This window comes from Coffea arabica, chromosome 1e (assembly GCF_036785885.1).
Source record: "Coffea arabica cultivar ET-39 chromosome 1e, Coffea Arabica ET-39 HiFi, whole genome shotgun sequence".
Taxonomy (NCBI): domain Eukaryota; kingdom Viridiplantae; phylum Streptophyta; class Magnoliopsida; order Gentianales; family Rubiaceae; genus Coffea; species Coffea arabica.
The window spans coordinates 38,933,534-38,952,932 of record NC_092311.1 but is presented as its reverse complement, the minus strand read 5'-3'; the positions used below and the strand labels follow the sequence as shown (position 1 = coordinate 38,952,932).

The 19,399-nt window shown below is 36.7% G+C and overlaps 1 protein-coding gene across 1 annotated transcript in view; it reads left to right on the top strand.

Moving 5' to 3' along the window:
- LOC140009595 (uncharacterized) overlaps positions 1-19,399 on the top strand; it is a 32,350-nt gene that overhangs the window by 2,772 nt on the left and 10,179 nt on the right. The window contains exons 4-23 of the mRNA XM_072055676.1: positions 780-916; positions 1,001-1,091; positions 1,232-1,314; positions 1,493-1,599; positions 3,223-3,375; positions 4,150-4,214; positions 4,566-4,653; positions 4,754-4,832; positions 4,920-5,028; positions 5,104-5,163; positions 5,272-5,390; positions 6,890-7,268; positions 7,410-7,594; positions 7,699-7,771; positions 9,223-9,373; positions 9,475-9,644; positions 9,775-10,122; positions 10,507-10,674; positions 10,755-11,048; positions 11,322-11,498. Of these exons, the coding sequence (XP_071911777.1) occupies positions 780-916; positions 1,001-1,091; positions 1,232-1,314; positions 1,493-1,599; positions 3,223-3,375; positions 4,150-4,214; positions 4,566-4,653; positions 4,754-4,832; positions 4,920-5,028; positions 5,104-5,163; positions 5,272-5,390; positions 6,890-7,268; positions 7,410-7,594; positions 7,699-7,771; positions 9,223-9,373; positions 9,475-9,644; positions 9,775-10,122; positions 10,507-10,674; positions 10,755-11,048; positions 11,322-11,498 (3,036 nt within the window). The remainder of the gene's footprint in view (positions 1-779; positions 917-1,000; positions 1,092-1,231; positions 1,315-1,492; positions 1,600-3,222; positions 3,376-4,149; positions 4,215-4,565; positions 4,654-4,753; positions 4,833-4,919; positions 5,029-5,103; positions 5,164-5,271; positions 5,391-6,889; positions 7,269-7,409; positions 7,595-7,698; positions 7,772-9,222; positions 9,374-9,474; positions 9,645-9,774; positions 10,123-10,506; positions 10,675-10,754; positions 11,049-11,321; positions 11,499-19,399) is intronic.

Here is a 19,399-nt window from a genome sequence, read left to right as displayed (position 1 = left end):
TCACTGCACTCTGTTGAATCCAGGTTTTGATTAGACTTTGATAAGGATTTTGAGAAAGGGTGTAACAAGACAAGAGTTATTTGAGCAAAGTTAATCAGGAAATTAGACCAATCAGGCACAAGTAGGACTCCCTTTCTCAGGTTGCTTAATTTTTATACAGATTCTGTGCTTGTGAATTTTTCTGAAACCAACACTCTTGAGTGAAACAAATCCATTGAACAAAATCCTGTGTCAGATTAGTTTAATCTGGTCCTTTTCTTGTACTTCAAAGAATATAATGTTCTACCTGGCAATCCTTGAATATACTTAATGTGTTACCTACAACCAATTCGATAGTCCTTGAAGTTGCTTTGAGTTAGAAGAGTAATTATTTGGAGCTCCATTCTTGTTGTTTTTCTAGCAGAATGATCACGAGCTATTTCTCTTTGTAGACTGACTTGGCAATGTTCTCTGAATTCTTCTTCCTTTTTCTTTTTGTACATTATATTTAAAATAGTTTAAGCTCCTATTGGTTAGGTAAACCATGCAGTGAACTTGGCTGGTTAGATCTGAGACCCACCATTGGCAACTTGTCTTAGAAGTTTTTCTTCTTCTATTTTTAGTTTCACCTAAGGTCATTCATATCTGCATTGTTCTTTCGGGGCTAATTTGGTGAGCTACATTATTGGATTAAGTGCCAATGATGGCCATGGAATGGCCTTGTATATTTTAAACTTATATTTTCCAGTTGGTGTCTGCTGACATGTGATGTTGAGTTTATAATTCTTTTCCTGTTTCAGGTGATTGGTGAATGCTATTCAGCTCAAATTGATGATCAAGTTGTGGCAAAATATAAAAGCCTTGGTGGCTCACAGGACAGAGAGATATTTCTTGATTTTGGCCTTCAAACGCTTTTATATCAGCCTACTTCTCAAAGGTTGGATGAACTGACATTTTGCATTGCTAAATTGTAAATTAAACAAGCAATTTTCATAAATAAAAAGGCTATAACTCTTCACAGTGGTGGATGCCCAGCAGGGCTTTCAGTTACTCAGAGGGACCGTGTTAGCGGTAAAAAGACCTTGACAATTGAAATGCTTCGTAGTAGAAAGGTAAAAATCTATGGAAGCCTAAATTGATAATATGATAATCAGGTTGATAGGCTTAAATCTAATGCATTGATGTTAGTTATTTTAATTGTTAATGTGCTTTCTAATGTTCTCATCACTGATCACACCATCTGATTTTGTAGTTAGGGATCTTAAACATTGTGGAGGCTATGGAGCTGCCCCCTGAATATGTTTATCCCCTCTATTTAGTTGCCTGTGTTGACAGGTACATATTTCATTTTTTTTTGTGGCATAAGTGATGATGCTTTGTGTTTGACTATACGTGTCTTGTTAAATTAACCATCCAATAACCTTCAGCTTTTTGTTCCTGGTTCAAATCAGGAATTTGTCTGGTTAAATTAATCATTATATGACCTTCAGCTTTTTGGGTTTCCTCATTCAAGTCAGGAATCTGTTACTAGGAGAGGGGATGAGCTTTTGAAGAAGCATGCTAGTGCAGCAAATTTAGAAGATGCAAAACTGATAGGCAGATTACTTCTATTGTTCAATGGTATGAAGCATTATTTCCCCTGAAGATAAGTTGCTTTTGACAGGTGACTTTATCCTAATGTCTGCTTGTGTGCTCATTTAGCCATTCAAGGGAAAGTATGTTTTCAGCTACTTTGGCGAGTGACAAGAACTTTCGGATATATTCAACTTGTTTGCTAAAAGTTTTACTCTTTACTTTACAATGTAGAGGAGATTCAAGAGAAATTTGAAATGTTTATGCTTGTGAGGGTTTAAAATTGCTGTATTAAATTTTATCAATTGCAGCAGTCTTAATGACAATGTTCTGCAAGGGGAAAACATAGTAGATCATATTGGACACAGTAATGTTTATAAGGAATGAAGGATGAACAATCAGGGAGCTGAGAATTTTTGTGAGCCCCTACATAAAAATCTCTTGAAAGTATTGCTCCTGATGGAGATATCTGAAACATTGGTACTTAATTTAGAAACTGGAAAGCCATGTTTGCACTTTACCAATATTCTGGAAGGAATAAATGGCGGGGGTGGGTGGGAATTAAAAGTGGGTGAATGTTATGCTTTTGTCAGATGCAAGCAGTAGTAACGTTCTTTGGGAAAAGGAATTTCCTATTTGCTAACAAGGAAATTGTTTAGTCGGTGTTTCTTTTACACATGCCCAATATTGTCATGGGAAATTGCTTTGAGTAGATGTGAGGTTGAAAAATCTCAGCCCTTCTTAAGCAAATCAGAAACCTTAGCAAGACTAGTCCAAAATACTTAAAAGCTGAGCTAAGCTGCTGGAACAGGTAGTATGAACCCCGCAGTAGTAAACTTTTTGAACGGAACTAAGCATGCTTTTGATGGCATTGAAAAGTAAATTGGACAACATTGTTAGAATACTTTAGCATTTCATACTTCATGAGCACTCTGTTTGAAAGTGTGAAAGTGCTAAAAATTTGTTGATCAGGTCGCTGACCACATCTCTGGAGCCAAACCTTGTCTGAAGAGCTTTTGTACATTGTACATTAGTCTCGAGCACTGCAAGCTCTGTTCTCTAAATATCTTAAAGGGAAAACCTTCCAATGAACTTATAATTTTTTTGGTTGCTTGTGGAAAATCGAATGCTTATTGTGTCACTTCTACCTGTTTTGGCTTCGTTTTCGTGACTCCTACAGTATTGAAATCAGGCCCATCTGGCCAACTAGAAAGGCCTATTCATTGTCCATCTGACATATGCTGCAAAAATTAGTTACGGTGGCTTCATTTTAATGTCCAAAGTATTCACTTAGAAAAAGAAAACAAGCATAGTTTGCTCATGCAATATATTACTAAATGTTTTCAGTTTTTTATCTCTCTTTTTTATTTTATTTTTATCTATAATGTGCAAGAAGTACAGCAGCAGGGTTTTGGTAGTGTTATCTGCCTGGGTTATTGGTATCTGTCTTATTTTATTCACTGCCTCAAGTGGTATGTTACCACTAAGTACTTTTTAGGATCTGTAATCGGCAATTTCCGGCCATCTTTGGCTCCTTAAATGACTTGCCCTTTTTCTTCTCATTCTCAATGTTTCTGCAGAACTTTTAGCTAAAAGAGCTTTCTGAATTCTTCATGTGAAGTTTACCACATGCCAGATGGCAGATATGATACTCATTCACTTCATATGCAGGCAATACTGGACCTGAAAGGATTCCGCAAGAATCCAAAGTCACTCCTGGGAGTCCCGCCTTAAGGGTGAAGCTAATGTCCGTCTTCTGCCGATCAGTATTGGCAGCAAACAGTTTCCCGTCAACTTTACAGTGCATCTTTGGCTGCATATATGGTAAAATGTGCACTTCAATGGCTTTTTTCCCCTTCGGTTTTCCTATGGTTATTGGTGCCTCAAAGGTTATATTTTATTAGTAATCTTTTGTGGGATAGGTGCCTTGGTTATGTCCAAAATGTGGCATATATTAGTAGTTTTCCTTTATGATATGCTACCTTCTATGGTAGCACCTTATGTGTGTTTATACCATGTCAACGATACCATGAGTGTGAACTTATTAGTATTATTTTGGCTGGTAACGTGGCAAAAGATTTACAATGTGGTTTTTTGTTTCAACAGTTTATATGCATTACTTTGTAAACTTGTATAATATTTCTTTAATTTTGCCAAGATTGACTTATAAACTAATATCCTAGCGAATAGTAGGTGTATATTCTGAGTCAATGATTCCGTGACTGAAATTTTCTCTGTTTCTTGTGTAACCTAATCATGGTTGTATTGCCAAAAAGAAAAAAAGTTTGATCAAATTTGTTAAAAAGGAAACTGGCTTTGGTCTATGCCTTGTTTTTCTGTAATTGAACAATTAATGGGTATTATCTCTGTTGAGGTGCAATTCTTTTGTATTGGGAATTTGTATGTTATAATTGTGTGGTCTCTAAGGTTCCCCTCCCTCAGTGGTGATGGCTTGTCAAGTCTGTAAACAAACATTTCACAAACAACCTTAGGAAGTGATACCACCTCCAGGATTCCCTTGTTAAAGATGGCTTGTAGATGTTGTAATTCTGGTTCATTAGCTGGAGATAAAATTGCTATATTTTTCTGCTCCATCAGGAAGCGATACCATCGCCAGGTTGAAGCAGCTGGGGATGGAATTTACTGTTTGGGTCTTCAAACATGTAAGCACTTTATTTATTTTAATCTATTCAACTTTACCTATTAGTGCTTCTAATAAAATGCTTTAAAAGAGGTAGGTGAGGATCGAAGTTTTTATGTTTGGATAATAGAGATAACATGTTTGTTACTGTACCGACACCTAGTATATTGGTTATACATGATTTACTGTTGAAGAATGACTTTCAAACTGTTATACATATGCTCAAGATAACTCGTACAGTTATAACTTGAAACAAGGGATTTAATGTTAAACTGACGTTTCTTTGATTTAAAAAGATTTCAAGGCAAAGTATCTTTTGTCTGACATAAATTGATCTTCCCTTTTGCCTGTTATTGTTCATGAATAATTACAGGCAAGGCCAGATCAGTTAAAGCTTATGGGCCCTGTCATCCTTACTGGAATTCTGAGCTCGCTTGATAATTATTCAACATCAGATTCAGGTGGGCTTGTGTTACCCCTAAATGTAATGCTCTTTTTCACAGAAACAATTTTCTTTTCTTTGAGGACTGTTACTTAGATTCTGATGCCTCATTCATGCAGATGCTATTTTCAGGCAGATAAAAACGTTTGCCTATCAGGCAATTGGGTTGCTTGCAGAACGGATGCCACAACTTTTCAGGTAAGATTATTTGTTCCAATCATGTTTTGCTGTTTCAGTTTCTATCTCAATCACTCATAATTTTGTCATGTTATGTGGTTCTGGTAGAGAGAAAACGGATATGGCCATTCGACTTTTTGAGGCACTGAAAATGGAAGCTCAATTTTTGCGTTTAGTCATTCAAGATGCCACTAATTCACTTGCTTTGGCATATAAGGTATCAAGTTTCATCAGCTCAAGCATTTGCACTTGATTTGACTCTTCATTTTCACGGTTTGTTGCTTTGCATCAGGGTGCACCCTCTAATGTGTTGAAGAGTTTGGAGTCGCTTCTTCTAATATATTCTCAATTGGTACATTTTCATTAAACTTGGCTCATCCCATATGCTAAGTATTCAGATTGTTTCAAATGTGATGGCTTTGATTACTTATCTGACATGTATTTACCTTTTGTATGAAAGGAACAAAGTGAAGTTCGATTTTGTGCTGTCAGATGGGTGACATCCTTGTTCGACATGCAGCATTGCCCTAGCCGATTCATTTGTATGCTTGCTGCTGCTGACCCTAAATTGGACATTAGGTAGCTCACCATGCCTTTTTAGCCAGTAGTTTTATTTTCCTATATTGTTCTTGTTGCAACATGCAGTAACTAGTTTAGGTCTTTTTATCCTTTGACAACTTTGTTAAGTTTGGGAATATGTTTGTTGTCAGGTAGTCACTGTACTATTTGTCCTTTGAATTAACCTGCCATCTTTAGTTTTTGCGGTCCATCCTGGGTGATGTATGTGGAAAGGTGCCTTTTGGATAACTGCTTCTTATGAAACATCACCCAGATTAGGCTTCACGTGAAACAGCTTTTCATTAAAAATAGCTGAAAAAGATTTTATATGTTGCCAAGCATTTTCGATGGCAGCTTATTTTTCATTTAAATCTAGAATACCTTTATGCTTTTGCACTGCATTCCTAAACAGGCTTGTATTCTTAAACCTTCTTTAGTTCTATTTTCAACATCACATTTTGCATCACTTGCACTTGTGTAAGCTCATATATCAGTTTGAATTTCTTAGTTGCTTCTTGTATCATTTAAGCCTTACATCCAAATTGACATGCATTCTGGCTCTAAGTGGTTAAAACCAAGTTTCTTGCCTCCCATTTTGAATGAATACCGATAGACAAGAATGCTTCTCTTTATTAATTTCTCCAGCCAATCGGAGATTAGTGCATCTCCTCTACTTTTTCTATAGTTTTTACAACGTAGATCTGCTTTGGTAAGTGCATATAATTGTGTTATAATTGTGTATCGTATTAGAAACCAAGTAAGACTTTAGATTTAATTGAGGAGGGACAAATTTCTTAGGAGAAATGGAAAAAGCATATGAATGAAGTGTATTCTCGCAAGTAGATATAGGATCTGCAATTCATTAAGCGACTGAAAGCAAATTTTCTACTGTCACGTTACAATTTTGAATTAACACCAATAGAAAAAATGCTTTTCTTTGTTCATTTCTCCAATCTCCTCTACTTTTTATATAGTTTTTACAATGTATGTTCTGCTTTGGATAATTGCATATCGTTGTCTATTATATCAAAAAGCAAGTAAGACTTTAGATTTAATTAAGGAGGGACTAATTTCTTAGGAGAAACGGAACAAGCAAATGAATAAATTGTTATCTGGAAAGAAGATCTAGGAACTGTAATTCAGTGAGTGATTGAAAGCAAATTTTCTACTGTCTCTCCCTAAATTTCTCTGTTTCGTCTTCAGTTGTATAGTGTTTCATCATGCTTGTCATAGTTCTTAGGAAAGTTACCAAAGGGCCCTGTGATGATGATAACTGATTTTTTAGGTCAGCTTTATTCTGAAAGTTATTTTTTAAATACATTTTAGTTAGTTCCACTGCTACAGATGTATGTCCAGGAAACTTGTGTATTCTGGTATAGTTCAAATTCCTCTGGTTCTTGGAGTGATATTTGAAGCTGTTAAAGTGGGACTGTTATTAGCTATTCACAATGTTGAGATTTCAGTTTTATGTTTTTGTTGTCATTTTTTTTATAGAACTAAACACTTTGATATTCATAAAGGGAGATGGCATTAGAAGGTTTGTTTCCTGGAGAAGATCAAAGAAAGACTCTTAGCACTGAATTGAGTATCCAATACCCAAAACTAGTAGACATGCTAGATTATATTCTGGAACAGCAGCCAGCATTGACAGATTCAGCTGGTCTGGGGCAAAGCAAGCTACTTTTCCATTCAGCGACCTATGTAGCTATGATCAAATTTTTGTTGAAGTGCTTTGAATCAGATGTAAAGCAAAATACCATACTGGAAGATTCAAAGTTTGTATATTCTGTGGATAAACTATGTTCACTTCTAGAGCATGCCATGGCATACGAAGGCTCTATTGAGCTGCATGCTGATGCCTCCAAGGCATTGATAACTGTTGCAACACATGTTCCACAGGTACATTATATTGAATTTCAGGAGTCAAAATGTTAAAAACAAGTGCATTGGTTATCACTTCAATAGTGCCATTCCCTCCCTCTTGTCTGAGCAAATGGCATTTTTGGATGTCCTTTTCTTAGTTATGCTTCTGTTCAATAGGTAATATCATCTCGCTATGTGAATAAAGTGTTGTGGCTAAAGCAATTACTGGGTCATCTGGACTTTGGTACACGTGAATCAATAGCGCAGTTACTTGGAGTTGCCTCCTCTGCGCTTCCTGTCTCTGCATCCTCTGATCTGATTTCTGAACTGATATCCTCAGTTGGCGGGATGCTGAAGCCAAGGTTCTTAGTTTTAACAGCAAGTTTTCCTTCAGCACTCATCACAAATTATGATTGAGTTTTTCACTCCAGTTATGGTGTCATAAGTTGGCATTTGCTTTCTCTAGGTTTGAGATGCAGCATGGTGTGCTTTGTGCTTTAGGATATGTTACAGCAAATTGCTTGTTGAAGGCACCTACTGTAAGTTCTGTGATTCTGTTTATCTGTGAAAGTTGATAATGCTGTCTGAAATGACTAGAACCATGGTATACATATTGCTTTGGCTGTGCTTCTTTAATGCAATACTGATATGGCCACAACTACTATCAAGTAGGAATAGCATTTGAAGAGAAGGGGAGGTGGTTTATTAAATTGGGTCTCTTCTTATTTTTTAGTATGGGTTAAAAAATTGAACAAGGATGAGATATTGGTTTTGTCAGACTGAAAAACATTAGTCTTCCTGTTAGAGGCAAGGGCCAGCTGACAAAGCCCTTTTTAATATTGTAGGCTGGACAGGAGCATGTTAATTGGATAGCTGTCGTGTATGTTGCATGCTCTGTGGGATGATAATGTAATTAAGAAAGGCTGAGATGGTTACGATGAGACAAAAGTTGCTAATGGTTCCAGTCTTGGGTTGCCAGTTGGGATGCATTCTGTTTACCCAAGATATCCTCCGTAGGATCAACCACAAACCTAAAAGCGTCTGAAATCCCAGTCTGGAAAAATTGACTGGCCCAGGAAACCGAAAGCCTTACGACAGGGAGAAAAAAATCTCTCATAAGAAACACTCTTGCCTGTCCACCATGCTTCTAATTCATGTCTCTCTTGGCAAGTCCTTTTCCTTTTCCATTTTTCCTTTCATTTTGGGTACTGGGGTGATCTTTTGCATCACTTTGTGTGATTTGTGGTGGTAGTGGTAGCTCTGCGTAAGTGTGCAGCTGATTTTGTCTGACAATAATGCAGGAAGAAGAGTATGAGATGTTACTGTTGTGGACCTGGCGGTTTAGCGTTCTTGATTTGTAGTAGTAGTGGTAGTTCTGTTGGGTCTTGTTTGACAAATATGAAGGAAGAAGAGAAAGGATGAGTTACTGTTGTGGACCTGGTGGCCTGTTTGTTTTGAATCTTGTGCAGCCCCCTTCAGTCATTTTGATGATTTGGGAAATAGAATTACCTTTGAAGGGGTGGCTAACCATGACTTTTAGTTTCAAGAAAAGACAATTATGCTGGAATATTCTATTATTGATAATATGGAATTTTATTCGCATCAATGAAGCAATTTGTTTGATTTAATTTATTTGTAAGCAACTGAATGGTTTTCAAAGATGTGACTAAACCAAGTGAGGTAGTACATTATTACAAAAAAAAAAAAAATAGCCAAAGCTGTATTTGCTAGTGTCAAGAGGACGTATGAATTGTGGAGGGTGTATATGTGGAAGAAAGACCATTAACCAGTAGGTTGTAAGAATACATATGACGCTGTCTAAGATGTGGTTTAGAATTTCAGGACTTAAAAGAATACAAAAAAGTTTGATGGAAATTTTTTTTCTTTTTTATTTGATTTTTCCTGTTTATATTATTTTAAGCCTCTTTTCAATGCCTTGCATTACTTTGCCTTCTTCATTAAGAACGATTAATTCTCTCCTTGCCAACAGATATCAGATTCCTTGCTTCAGAATACGGTTAAATGTCTGGTTGATGTAGTTAATTCAGAGAGTGCTTCTCTAGCTTCTGCTGCAATGCAAGCTCTAGGACATATTGGACTAAGTGTTCCACTTCCTCTGCTGCCTCATGATTCTGGTTTAGGTAATGTTTGTATTTGCCTTTTAAGCTCAATAGAGGCTGCATAAAAGCTTTACATTATGGTAAAGCTGACAATTTGATGTACATGCATCATCCAATTGCAGCCAATGTTTTAACGCTGTTGCATGGAACATTAAGCAAGCTTCTATTTCGTGAAGAAATTAAAGCAATCCAGAGGATTGTTATTGCTTTGGGTCATATGTCTGTTAAAGAGACATCCTCTTCGTTCCTGACTACAACCCTTGATTTGATTTTCAGTCTATGCCGCTCTAAGGTGGGAATCCTCATTGAAATTTTCAGTTCTTTCTTGAAAATTATTCTGTCGATGAATGGTCAAGGCATATAAAAATTGAAAAGATTTCATGTGCTCTTTTACACATTATTCCCCAATTGTGTTTGGGCAGGCTGAGGATATCTTGTTTGCTGCTGGTGAGGCGCTTGCATTTTTATGGGGTGGTGTTCCTGTGACTACTGACATGATTCTCAAAACGAACTATTCTTCACTTTCTGCTACATCAAACTTCCTGATGGCTGATGTTGTGTCATCTTTGTCAACTTCTCGGAACATACATTCTGAAGTTGATGAGAACTACCATAGTGCAGTTAGAGATGCAATTACTAGGAAATTATTTGATGGACTTTTGTATAGCAACAAAAAGGAGGAGCTGTGTGCTGGAACTGTCTGGCTACTGTCGCTGACAATGTACTGTGGCCACCATCCAACAATTCAGCAGTTGCTTCCTGACATCCAGGTTTGTCACAAGCATTACAACTACGACTGTAAAGCGTCTAACCATACTTCCAGTAGTTGAAGTTCAAGATATATGTAGTTAGTACACCCATTGGTGTGAAGCACGAGTTTCCAGCTGTCACAGTTAATGGTGGAATATGGATGGAGTGATCTAAACAATGCAGTTCCAAAAGTGTTTTCTTTGCACTCAGAATAGTTTAGTGACTAAAATGAAATACTTGAAATAGCTTAGTGACCATTGGGGCACTTAGCTCAACGTTTGCAGGATGTAATAAGTTTAACTAGGCAGATATGCTGTACACTTTATATGATTATTCATTACACAGGATTTCCATTTGTTTAAAATGATAATTCTCCATCTAATACACTGCTGGAATGGATGCAGGAAGCTTTTTCACACCTTCTGGGAGAACAGAATGAACTCACACAAGAACTTGCATCTCAGGGCCTCAGTATTGTATATGAACTTGGTGATGCTTCGATGAAGAAAAACTTGGTGAATGCCCTAGTTGGCACACTAACTGGTTCAGGGAAGAGGAAAAGAGCTGTAAAGGTCAGGATGACTATCTTATATGCTCATCATCTTTCTTGTGTGTATACTCTTTTTCTAAGTTACATCTCTCATTTTTGCAGCTGTTAGAAAACACTGAAGTGTTTCAAGATGGTGCAATTGGTGAAAGTCCTACGGGAGGAAAATTGAGCACTTACAAGGAACTTTGCAACCTCGCAAATGAGATGGGGCAACCTGACTTGATTTACAAGTTCATGGACTTGGCTAATTATCAGGCTTCACTAAATTCCAAAAGAGGTGCTGCGTTTGGGTTCTCTAAGATAGCCAAGCATGCTGGAGATGCCCTACAGCCATACTTGCGTTCATTGATTCCAAGACTTGTTCGCTACCAGTATGACCCTGAGAAAAATGTTCAGGTAGATATCCTATACTTAAGAATGTTTTCTTTGAGTGCCGTTGCTCTTTTCTAATAAAGCATTTTTACATCCATTTTGGCTCATTAGATCTCAAACTTTCTTCACATCAAGTAGACATTGGCTACTTCTGTACCCCATTCTATCTTTTCTTAGTTGTGATATTGGTTTGACTTCTGTACCTATCCATTGATTGTTGTCTATAGGAGTGGAAAAGCATGAGAGGCTTTATTGCTTCATCTTTCTCATTGTTGTTGCTCTACCATTTTGCTCTAGGATGCTATGGCACATATCTGGAAGTCACTGGTGGTTGACTCCAAGAGGACAATCGATGAACACTTGGATCTCATTATTGATGATCTTCTGATGCAGTGCGGATCAAGGCTCTGGCGCTCACGTGAAGCTTCTTGCCTTGCTATTGCAGATATAATTCAAGGACGTAAATTTGACCAGGTAATTGGATTAACGCATCAAGACTTAGTAGCTGGAATGGCTTATCTTTTCTCTTTGGATATATAGACGGTCAAACTTAGCACTGAACCATTATATAACCATCCATTTATGCTGTTCATTATGCTTGATAAAAAAAATTTTTTGTGGCTTTTTTTAATATCAGTTTGAATTTCTCTAGTTAGTTTAAGGAAATTGCAATTGCAGCTGACTTTGAATAGCTGTACTTTCTTGATATTTGGCGTTTTCAACATATTTCATCAGATTTTAACAACTCTAGTAACTTGTTTTAGAAAATTAAAATTACAATTGCAATTGACTTTCTGGACTTCTTGAAGCATTATCAACAGTGACCTTGTCTTTACCATTCTTTTCAACATATTTCATCAGTTTTTAGGCTTCAGCGAGTCTAGTAACTTGTTTTAGACAATTAAAATTGCAATTGCAATTGATTTTCTGGACTTCTTATAGAATTATCAACGGTGACCTTGTGTTTACCATTGTGATAAAATCTGTATCCATAACTATGCAAGTCATTTGTAGCTGTGAGCTTATGCACGTGGTCAAATTGAAGCCTGGTTCCTGACTTGGTGCGGTACAGCCCTAAATCTGGAATTAATGATTGCCTACGAAATTATGTATGTTCTAGAAACAACACCTGAATCATGAGTCTAAGAGAGCAGCAAGGAGTAGAAAACAGTAGAAATTGGGGTAGAAGGTAGCAAATCTTTGAAATTCCCATAGTCCTTCAAGGAGTCACCTAATTGAGGAACCTAATGATGTCTGACGTTTGGAGATCCAAGGCTTCGTTATCCCAAATATAGCTTACAAGTGCCACAAGTCCTGCGAAGGATCACCTGATGTATTCTGATCATTCTGAATCCTGATAACCAAAGGACTTGTAAAACCATAGAGGGAAACATCAATAGAATAAAACTACTATCAATTATGCAAAGATTACTTAAAAAAGCCCCTCTGCCTAAATTGTTGAAATACTCATCAGAGCCTCAAGCCACTCTATCTTACATGGATTGGGGTGTGGGGTGTTGGGTACGCATGCGTGTTGAAGTGTTGGGTTTGCATATTTGAAAATCATAGGATCTTGGGATATGTGTCCAAATTGGAATGGGGTGCAAGGATACATTTCCTATAGTCATATGTGCATAAGATACTTAAAAATAAATCATTCCAAAATTTATCCATTATCATGTTTGAAGTCTATGCTAATAAAAGGTTCAATTATGTTGAAAAAAAACATAAATTGGGTTAGAAACGTGAATTTTTAAGTATGAGGTGCTGAATTAATAGTTCAAAAGGGAAAAATTGTAAATAGATTAAGTATTGTAAAAGAAATAAAAGTTAAAATACAGGGCTTTAGTTGCAAAAAAGATATTATGATCAAACCCCATCTCTATCTTGGAAATTGATATCCATTATTAGTGTATGTAATTAATTCTTTTAGATCATGAGATGGGCTACTTTTCAAGTGTTAAAGTCACCCATAGATGACCGGTAACCATGCAATAGCAGCTAGAAATAAAATGTGTGTAACTTATTTTATCCAATGAATGCACTATTAACAACTAAAGGGTAACCAAAAGTTTACTTTAGACAAAACTTTGTTCTTATCCCTTGTTTGCTTTGTCATCTTAAGTCCAACTGTTACCCCGAGACTCAACTCCTTATCTTCCTCTTTTAAAATCCTATCTACTTTTTCCCCAAAAAGTGTCAACTTCCTCTCATTCAGCGTAGCATCTCATGACCTCTTATCTTCCTCCTTTTCACCATACCATGTCATCACCTCTCATCTATTGTAGATGCAGCCAGTCAATGCACCCAATTTTTGTTGACCACATCAGACACATATCTTGCACCACTGTCCTTTTCATGTCATGTCGATGCGGGTGCAGCAGGGCTGGAAGGAGATCCATGTAAAATAGGCCTCTGTTCTTTGACTCCAGTCTATGCTACTTGGACTTGCCTTGCAGCCCTGCTGCACCCATGTCGAAACTATACGACATGGACATTGTTGTGCAATGTGTCTGATGTGGTAAAAAAAAAAAAAGAAAAAAAATTGGGTGCGTTGACTATGCAGAGGCGTGGCTGCAAGAGGAAGATGAAGATGAAAATGAGATGTCATACTAATGAGATACTATGGTGAGGACTTAGAGTCTCAGGGTAATAGTTGGACTCAAGATTCAGGAAAGAGCAAGTGATAAGATAAAATGTTTGTCTAAAGTAACTTTTGATGACCCTTTAGTTGTTGCTAATACCTTGATTGGATATTAATAAATTCCACATATGTTGTAATCTAAAAGAATTAATTACATACACTAATAATGGATGTCAATTTCCAAGATGGAGTTTGAACATGACTTTTTTTTGCAGCTAAACCCCTATATTTTAACTTTTATTTCTTTATCAATACTTAACTTATTTCTTTAGAATTTTGCTCTTTTTTAATATTAATTTAGCCCCTCACACTTCAAAATTCAAGTTTCTAACGAAGCTTATGGTTCTTTTCAACCTGACTGCAGATTAAATGAACTTTTATTTGCCTATACTTCAAACATGATCGTAGATAAATTTTGGAATAATTTATTTTAAAAAATTGTATGCACTGATGAGTGAGAAATCATATCCCCACGTTTGTTTCCAAATTTTGACACATATACCCGGATCCTATAATTCCAAATACGACAATTTGATGCTTCGACACACACCCATAACTGACAAGTGCACCTGAGTCCATGTAAAATAGCCTCAAGTACTATGGGCTTTGATCAACTTTATATTGAGCTCACCTTGTGTATGACTACAATATTTTGGACTCATCCCTGTGAAGCTTGCTCTTTAATTGTCTTAGAGAGATTATTCTGTATGATGATCAAACACCAACTATTTCTGATCTCAGGGTTAGATAAATATTTGCTCGTATAGCATGTCTCTATACATATTCCAATGAATCTTTTGAGGAGATTTCTTTGATGCTTAGAAATCTTTAACCTTCAAGATTAAGTTTTGAATATGATATTGGATCAAATTACTGGGTCGACGTATGTGGGCTAAATTCATGCAGATGCTTCTAAGCCTCAAACTCAAGCAATCTTAAGTAGTGTAGTTCCCATGTCTGCAAATCAAGATAGGATTGGTGTCTGAGTAGCCGAAACATATGACGTGTGTAGCTCCAAATATGAGTTTTCATTTGCTGAGGATTGAAAATCATGCAGCCTCATTTAAACTGTGGCCTATTGTATAAAAAGATGTTTTCTACCACATTGACATACCTTACCGTAATGTGTAAAATATCATGCATCCTTTTTTCTTTTGTGTTTATTTACCAGCAAGTAAACATGACATATTGACATTAATCTTATTATGTTACAAAGTTATTTTAAATCGATGATCATAGGAGTTCATAAGCTTATTAGTTACTTTAATACCAATGATTCAATCTGTCATATGAGATGGTTATCAACTAAAATATTAGAAACTTGATCTCTATTCCTGCTGCCAACCATTGGTCTGCATGTGCTTGGGCAAATTGAAAAGAACTCAACTTGTATGTGCATTAGCTGTTAACTGGTATTTTGGGAGGAAAACATCTAGTCACAGTATTATGAGTGACCAACTAGTATTTATAGGAGTACAAACCTAACAAACTATTTACAAGAATATCCTTACTAATTTATTATCTACAAGAATACTTATATTCTCTTAACACTCCCCCTCAAGTTGGAGCATATATATCATAAGCACCCAACTTGTTACAAATGTATTTCACCCTAGAGCCCCCTAAACTCTTGGTAAACACATCAGCCAATTGATCTACAGACGGTACATGAGATGTCTTGATGACCCCGTCAAGCAATTTCTCTCGAATGAAATGACAATCAACTTCAATATGTTTTGTCCTTTCATGAAACACTGGATTAGACGCAATATGAACAGCCGCCTGATTATCACACATTAAATTCATAGGCTGTTTATGCTCAAACCCAAGTTCAAGTAACATGCTCTTCAACCAAACCAACTCACACAGTGTGAGCCATAGCGCGGTATTCAGATTCTGCACTTGATCTGGATACAACTGTTTGCTTCTTACTCTTCCACGACACTAAATTACCACCAACAAACACACAATATCCTGTAGTCGATCTTCGATCTGAGGCAGAACCAGCCCAATCTGCATCACTATATCCTTCAATATCAGTGTGTCCATGATTTTGATACTGCAACCCTTTTCCAGGAGCACTCTTAAGATACTTGAAAATCCGTATAACAGCATCCCAATGACTAGTACGAGGGGTATCAAGAAATTAACTCACAACACTCGCTGCAAACGAAATGTCAGGTCTCGTTACAGTGAGATAATTTAATTTACCCACAAGTCTTCGATATTGCTTAGGATCATCAAGTAATGCACCTTGATCTCCTGCTAATTTCACATTGGGATCCATAGGAGTATCTACAGGTCGGCAACCTAACATCCCAATTTCACTCAACATATCGAGTACATATTTCCTTTGACATAAATAAATCCCATATTTAGACCGAGCTACCTCAATACCCAGAAAATACTGTAGATGACCTAAATCCTTTGTCTGAAAGTTTGCCTGCAGATTGGATTTAAGTTTCTGGATCCCCACAACATCATCACCTGTAATCACAATATCATCCACATAAACAACTAATAATTTTACCAGCATTAGAATGTCGATAAAATACAGAGTGATCTACTCCACATTTTGTCAGACCGAACTCCATGACAACACTACTAAACCGGCCAAACCAAGCCCTCGGAGACTGTTTCAATCCATATAAGGATTTTTTTAAACGACAAACCAACCGCGGATTCTCTCCCTGAACAACAAATCCAGGAGGTTGTTCCATATATACCTCTTCTTCCAAATCTCCATGCAGAAATGCATTTTTCACATCCAACTGATGCAATGGCCAATTATAAGTTGCTGCCAAAGAGATAAGAAGACGAACAGAGGTAATCTTTGCAACAGGAGAAAATGTTTCTAAGTAGTCTATTCCATACACCTGAGTAAATCCTCTAGCTACCAGACGAGCCTTCAATCTATCAATAGAACCATTAGGCTGCACTTTTATAGTGTACACCCATTTACAACCAACAACAGGCTTACCTGAAGGACGAGGGACAAGATCCCAAGTATCATTTTGTTCCAAAGCAGACATCTCTTCTTGCATAGCTAATCTCCAACCAGGATGATTAAGAGCATAGGTAATAGACTTAGGAATGGAGATAGAATCAAGGGAAGCAACAAAAGAAGAATATGACATAGAGAAACGAGAATAAGAAACAAAATTAGAAATAGGATGGGAAGTACAATGTCTCTTACCTTTGCGTAAAGCAATAGGAAGATCTAACTCACAGGAGGGCGTCATACCTGAATTTGAAGATTGAGAGTTAATTGGTGAAGTGCGTGGCATATCAGGAACTTTCTCAACCATGAAACGACGAGAGTAAACTTGAAGATGAGGACGAGATAATCGAGCTATGGAATCTGGTGGACTAGATGACTCAGATAATAAAGGGGAAGGGACTGGTAAAACAGGAGAGGAAAAAGAGGGACACTGGTCTAACTCACAAGGCATACTTTGTTTGATAAAATATGGAGTGGATTCAAAGAAAGTAACATCAGCACAAGTAAAAAATCGATTTAAAACTGGACTGTAACATCTATACCCTTTTTGCGCTCGTGCGTATCCTAAGAAAATACACTTAATGGCAGGAGAATCCAATTTATCCACCCTGGGAGTAAGCTGATGTACAAAGCACACACATCCAAAAATACGAGGAGGTAATTTAAACACAGGTTCATGAGGAAAAAGAATGGAGTGAGGTAATTGACCTCCAAGAATATTAGATGGCATGCGATTAATTAAATAACATGCAGTTAGAACTGCATCACTCCAAAATTGTTTGGGCACATTCATGTGCAACAACACTGTTCGAGCAATTTCGATTAAATATCCAATTTTTCTTTCAGCAACTCCATTCTGTTGTGGAGTGTGAGGACAAGAGGACTGATGAATAATACCAGACTTACTCATAAAGGTATTAAAAGGAGTGGAAAAATATTCTTTCGCATTATCACTGCGAAGTATACGTACCGGCACACCAAATTGATTCTTTATTTCTACAACAAATGCACAAAAAATGGAATATAGTTCTGAACGATCTTTCATTAAATAAAGCCATGTAACTCTTGAAAAATCATCAACAAAGATTACAAAATATTTAAAACCTAACTTTGAAGTGACTCGACTAGAACCCCAAACATCAGAATGAACTAACAAAAACGGTTCAGAAACCCGTTTATTGACTCTAGGAGCAAAAGAAACACGATGATGCTTTCCTAACTGACAAGACTCACATTCTAACGAAGATAATTGACTCAAAGTAGGAACCAACTTTTTCAAATTTTGTAAAGACGGATGACCTAAACGACAGTGAATTTCAAGAGGAGAAACAGTAGCAGGACATGCTATCGGACCATTGAAATTGAGAAAGTAAAGACCATTATGCTCATGCCCTCCACCAATTGTCCTCTTTGTCTTCAAATCCTGAATGACAACAGAATCAGGAGAAAAAGTAACTGTACACTGTAGAAATTTAGTGAGCTTACTAACAGACATTAGATTAAAGGGCAAATTGGGTACGTAAAGAACAGAAGACAGCGGAAGTAATGGATTAATTTCTACAGTGCCTAGTCCTTTAACTTTAGTGGTAGATCCATCAGCTAAAGTAACATGAGGATATAGAGTAGACTCTTGAAAGTTAGAAAAAATTTTAGAGGTACCTGACATATGATCAGTAGCTCCGGAGTCAATAATTCATGAGTCATTACCTTTTTGTGTTAAAGAAGCAGAGGGAAGAGATGTGTGATTTGTAGCTTGGTACTGTAGGAATTTAACATAATGTTCCTCAGATATAGTAACAGTCTTCTGGGACCCATGTGCTGAAAAACTCGATTCAATGTGGTCATTGGTAACCGCATTAACAAACCTTTCAACCATGGCGAATGGCACATCAAACCAAAGAAAAGGTCAAAACTCGAGATGACAGTGACGTGTGAACAGTACGCCGTGAACAGTGCCGCGATGAACAGTGCGTCTGAACAGTACTTTTGACTAGATGTTTAACCCTAATCCTAGGACTTTTGCTCTGATACCATGTTAACTGGTATTTTGGGAGGAAAACATCTAGTCACAGTATTATGAGTGACCAACTAGTATTTATAGGAGTACAAACCTAACAAACTATTTACAAGAATATCTTTACTAATTTATTATCTACAAGAATACTTATATTCTCTTAACATTAGCCTATTGTGGTCTACAAACTTACAAAAGTAATTTACTGGAAATAATCTATGTTAACTAGAGAAAATTATTAGACCGTTCAAAATTTTGCATACTGTATTTGTTTGAATTGTAAATTTGATAATAAAGTGCTATGTGAATAGATGTGCGCATATTGATGATTATTGAACATTTAAAGAAGGATAAAGGTTATCGGGAGACTTTTCACTGGGAAACGAAAACACTCCAAGAACCAGGAAAACTGAAAATGGGTTGTTTAGTTTTCTCAAGCCTGACATCTAATCCAATGAATGGTATCTAAATGTTGGATCGGTGCTTGGATTCACTCGTGTATCTAATTTCATTGTGATTTGTTATGATTAAGGCTCCAGATGTGTGTCACTGGTTTTGTTCAGTTCTCAATTTGAGTAGAAAAAAATTGAAATCCAAATTTACGAAGTTCCATTGTACCATATAAATTGGAGAGTTTATATATCTGGTGAACAGGGAAGTCTAACTGCTGTCTCTTTCTTTAAGCCACCGGCCAAACTAGGATTTCTATTTTTTTT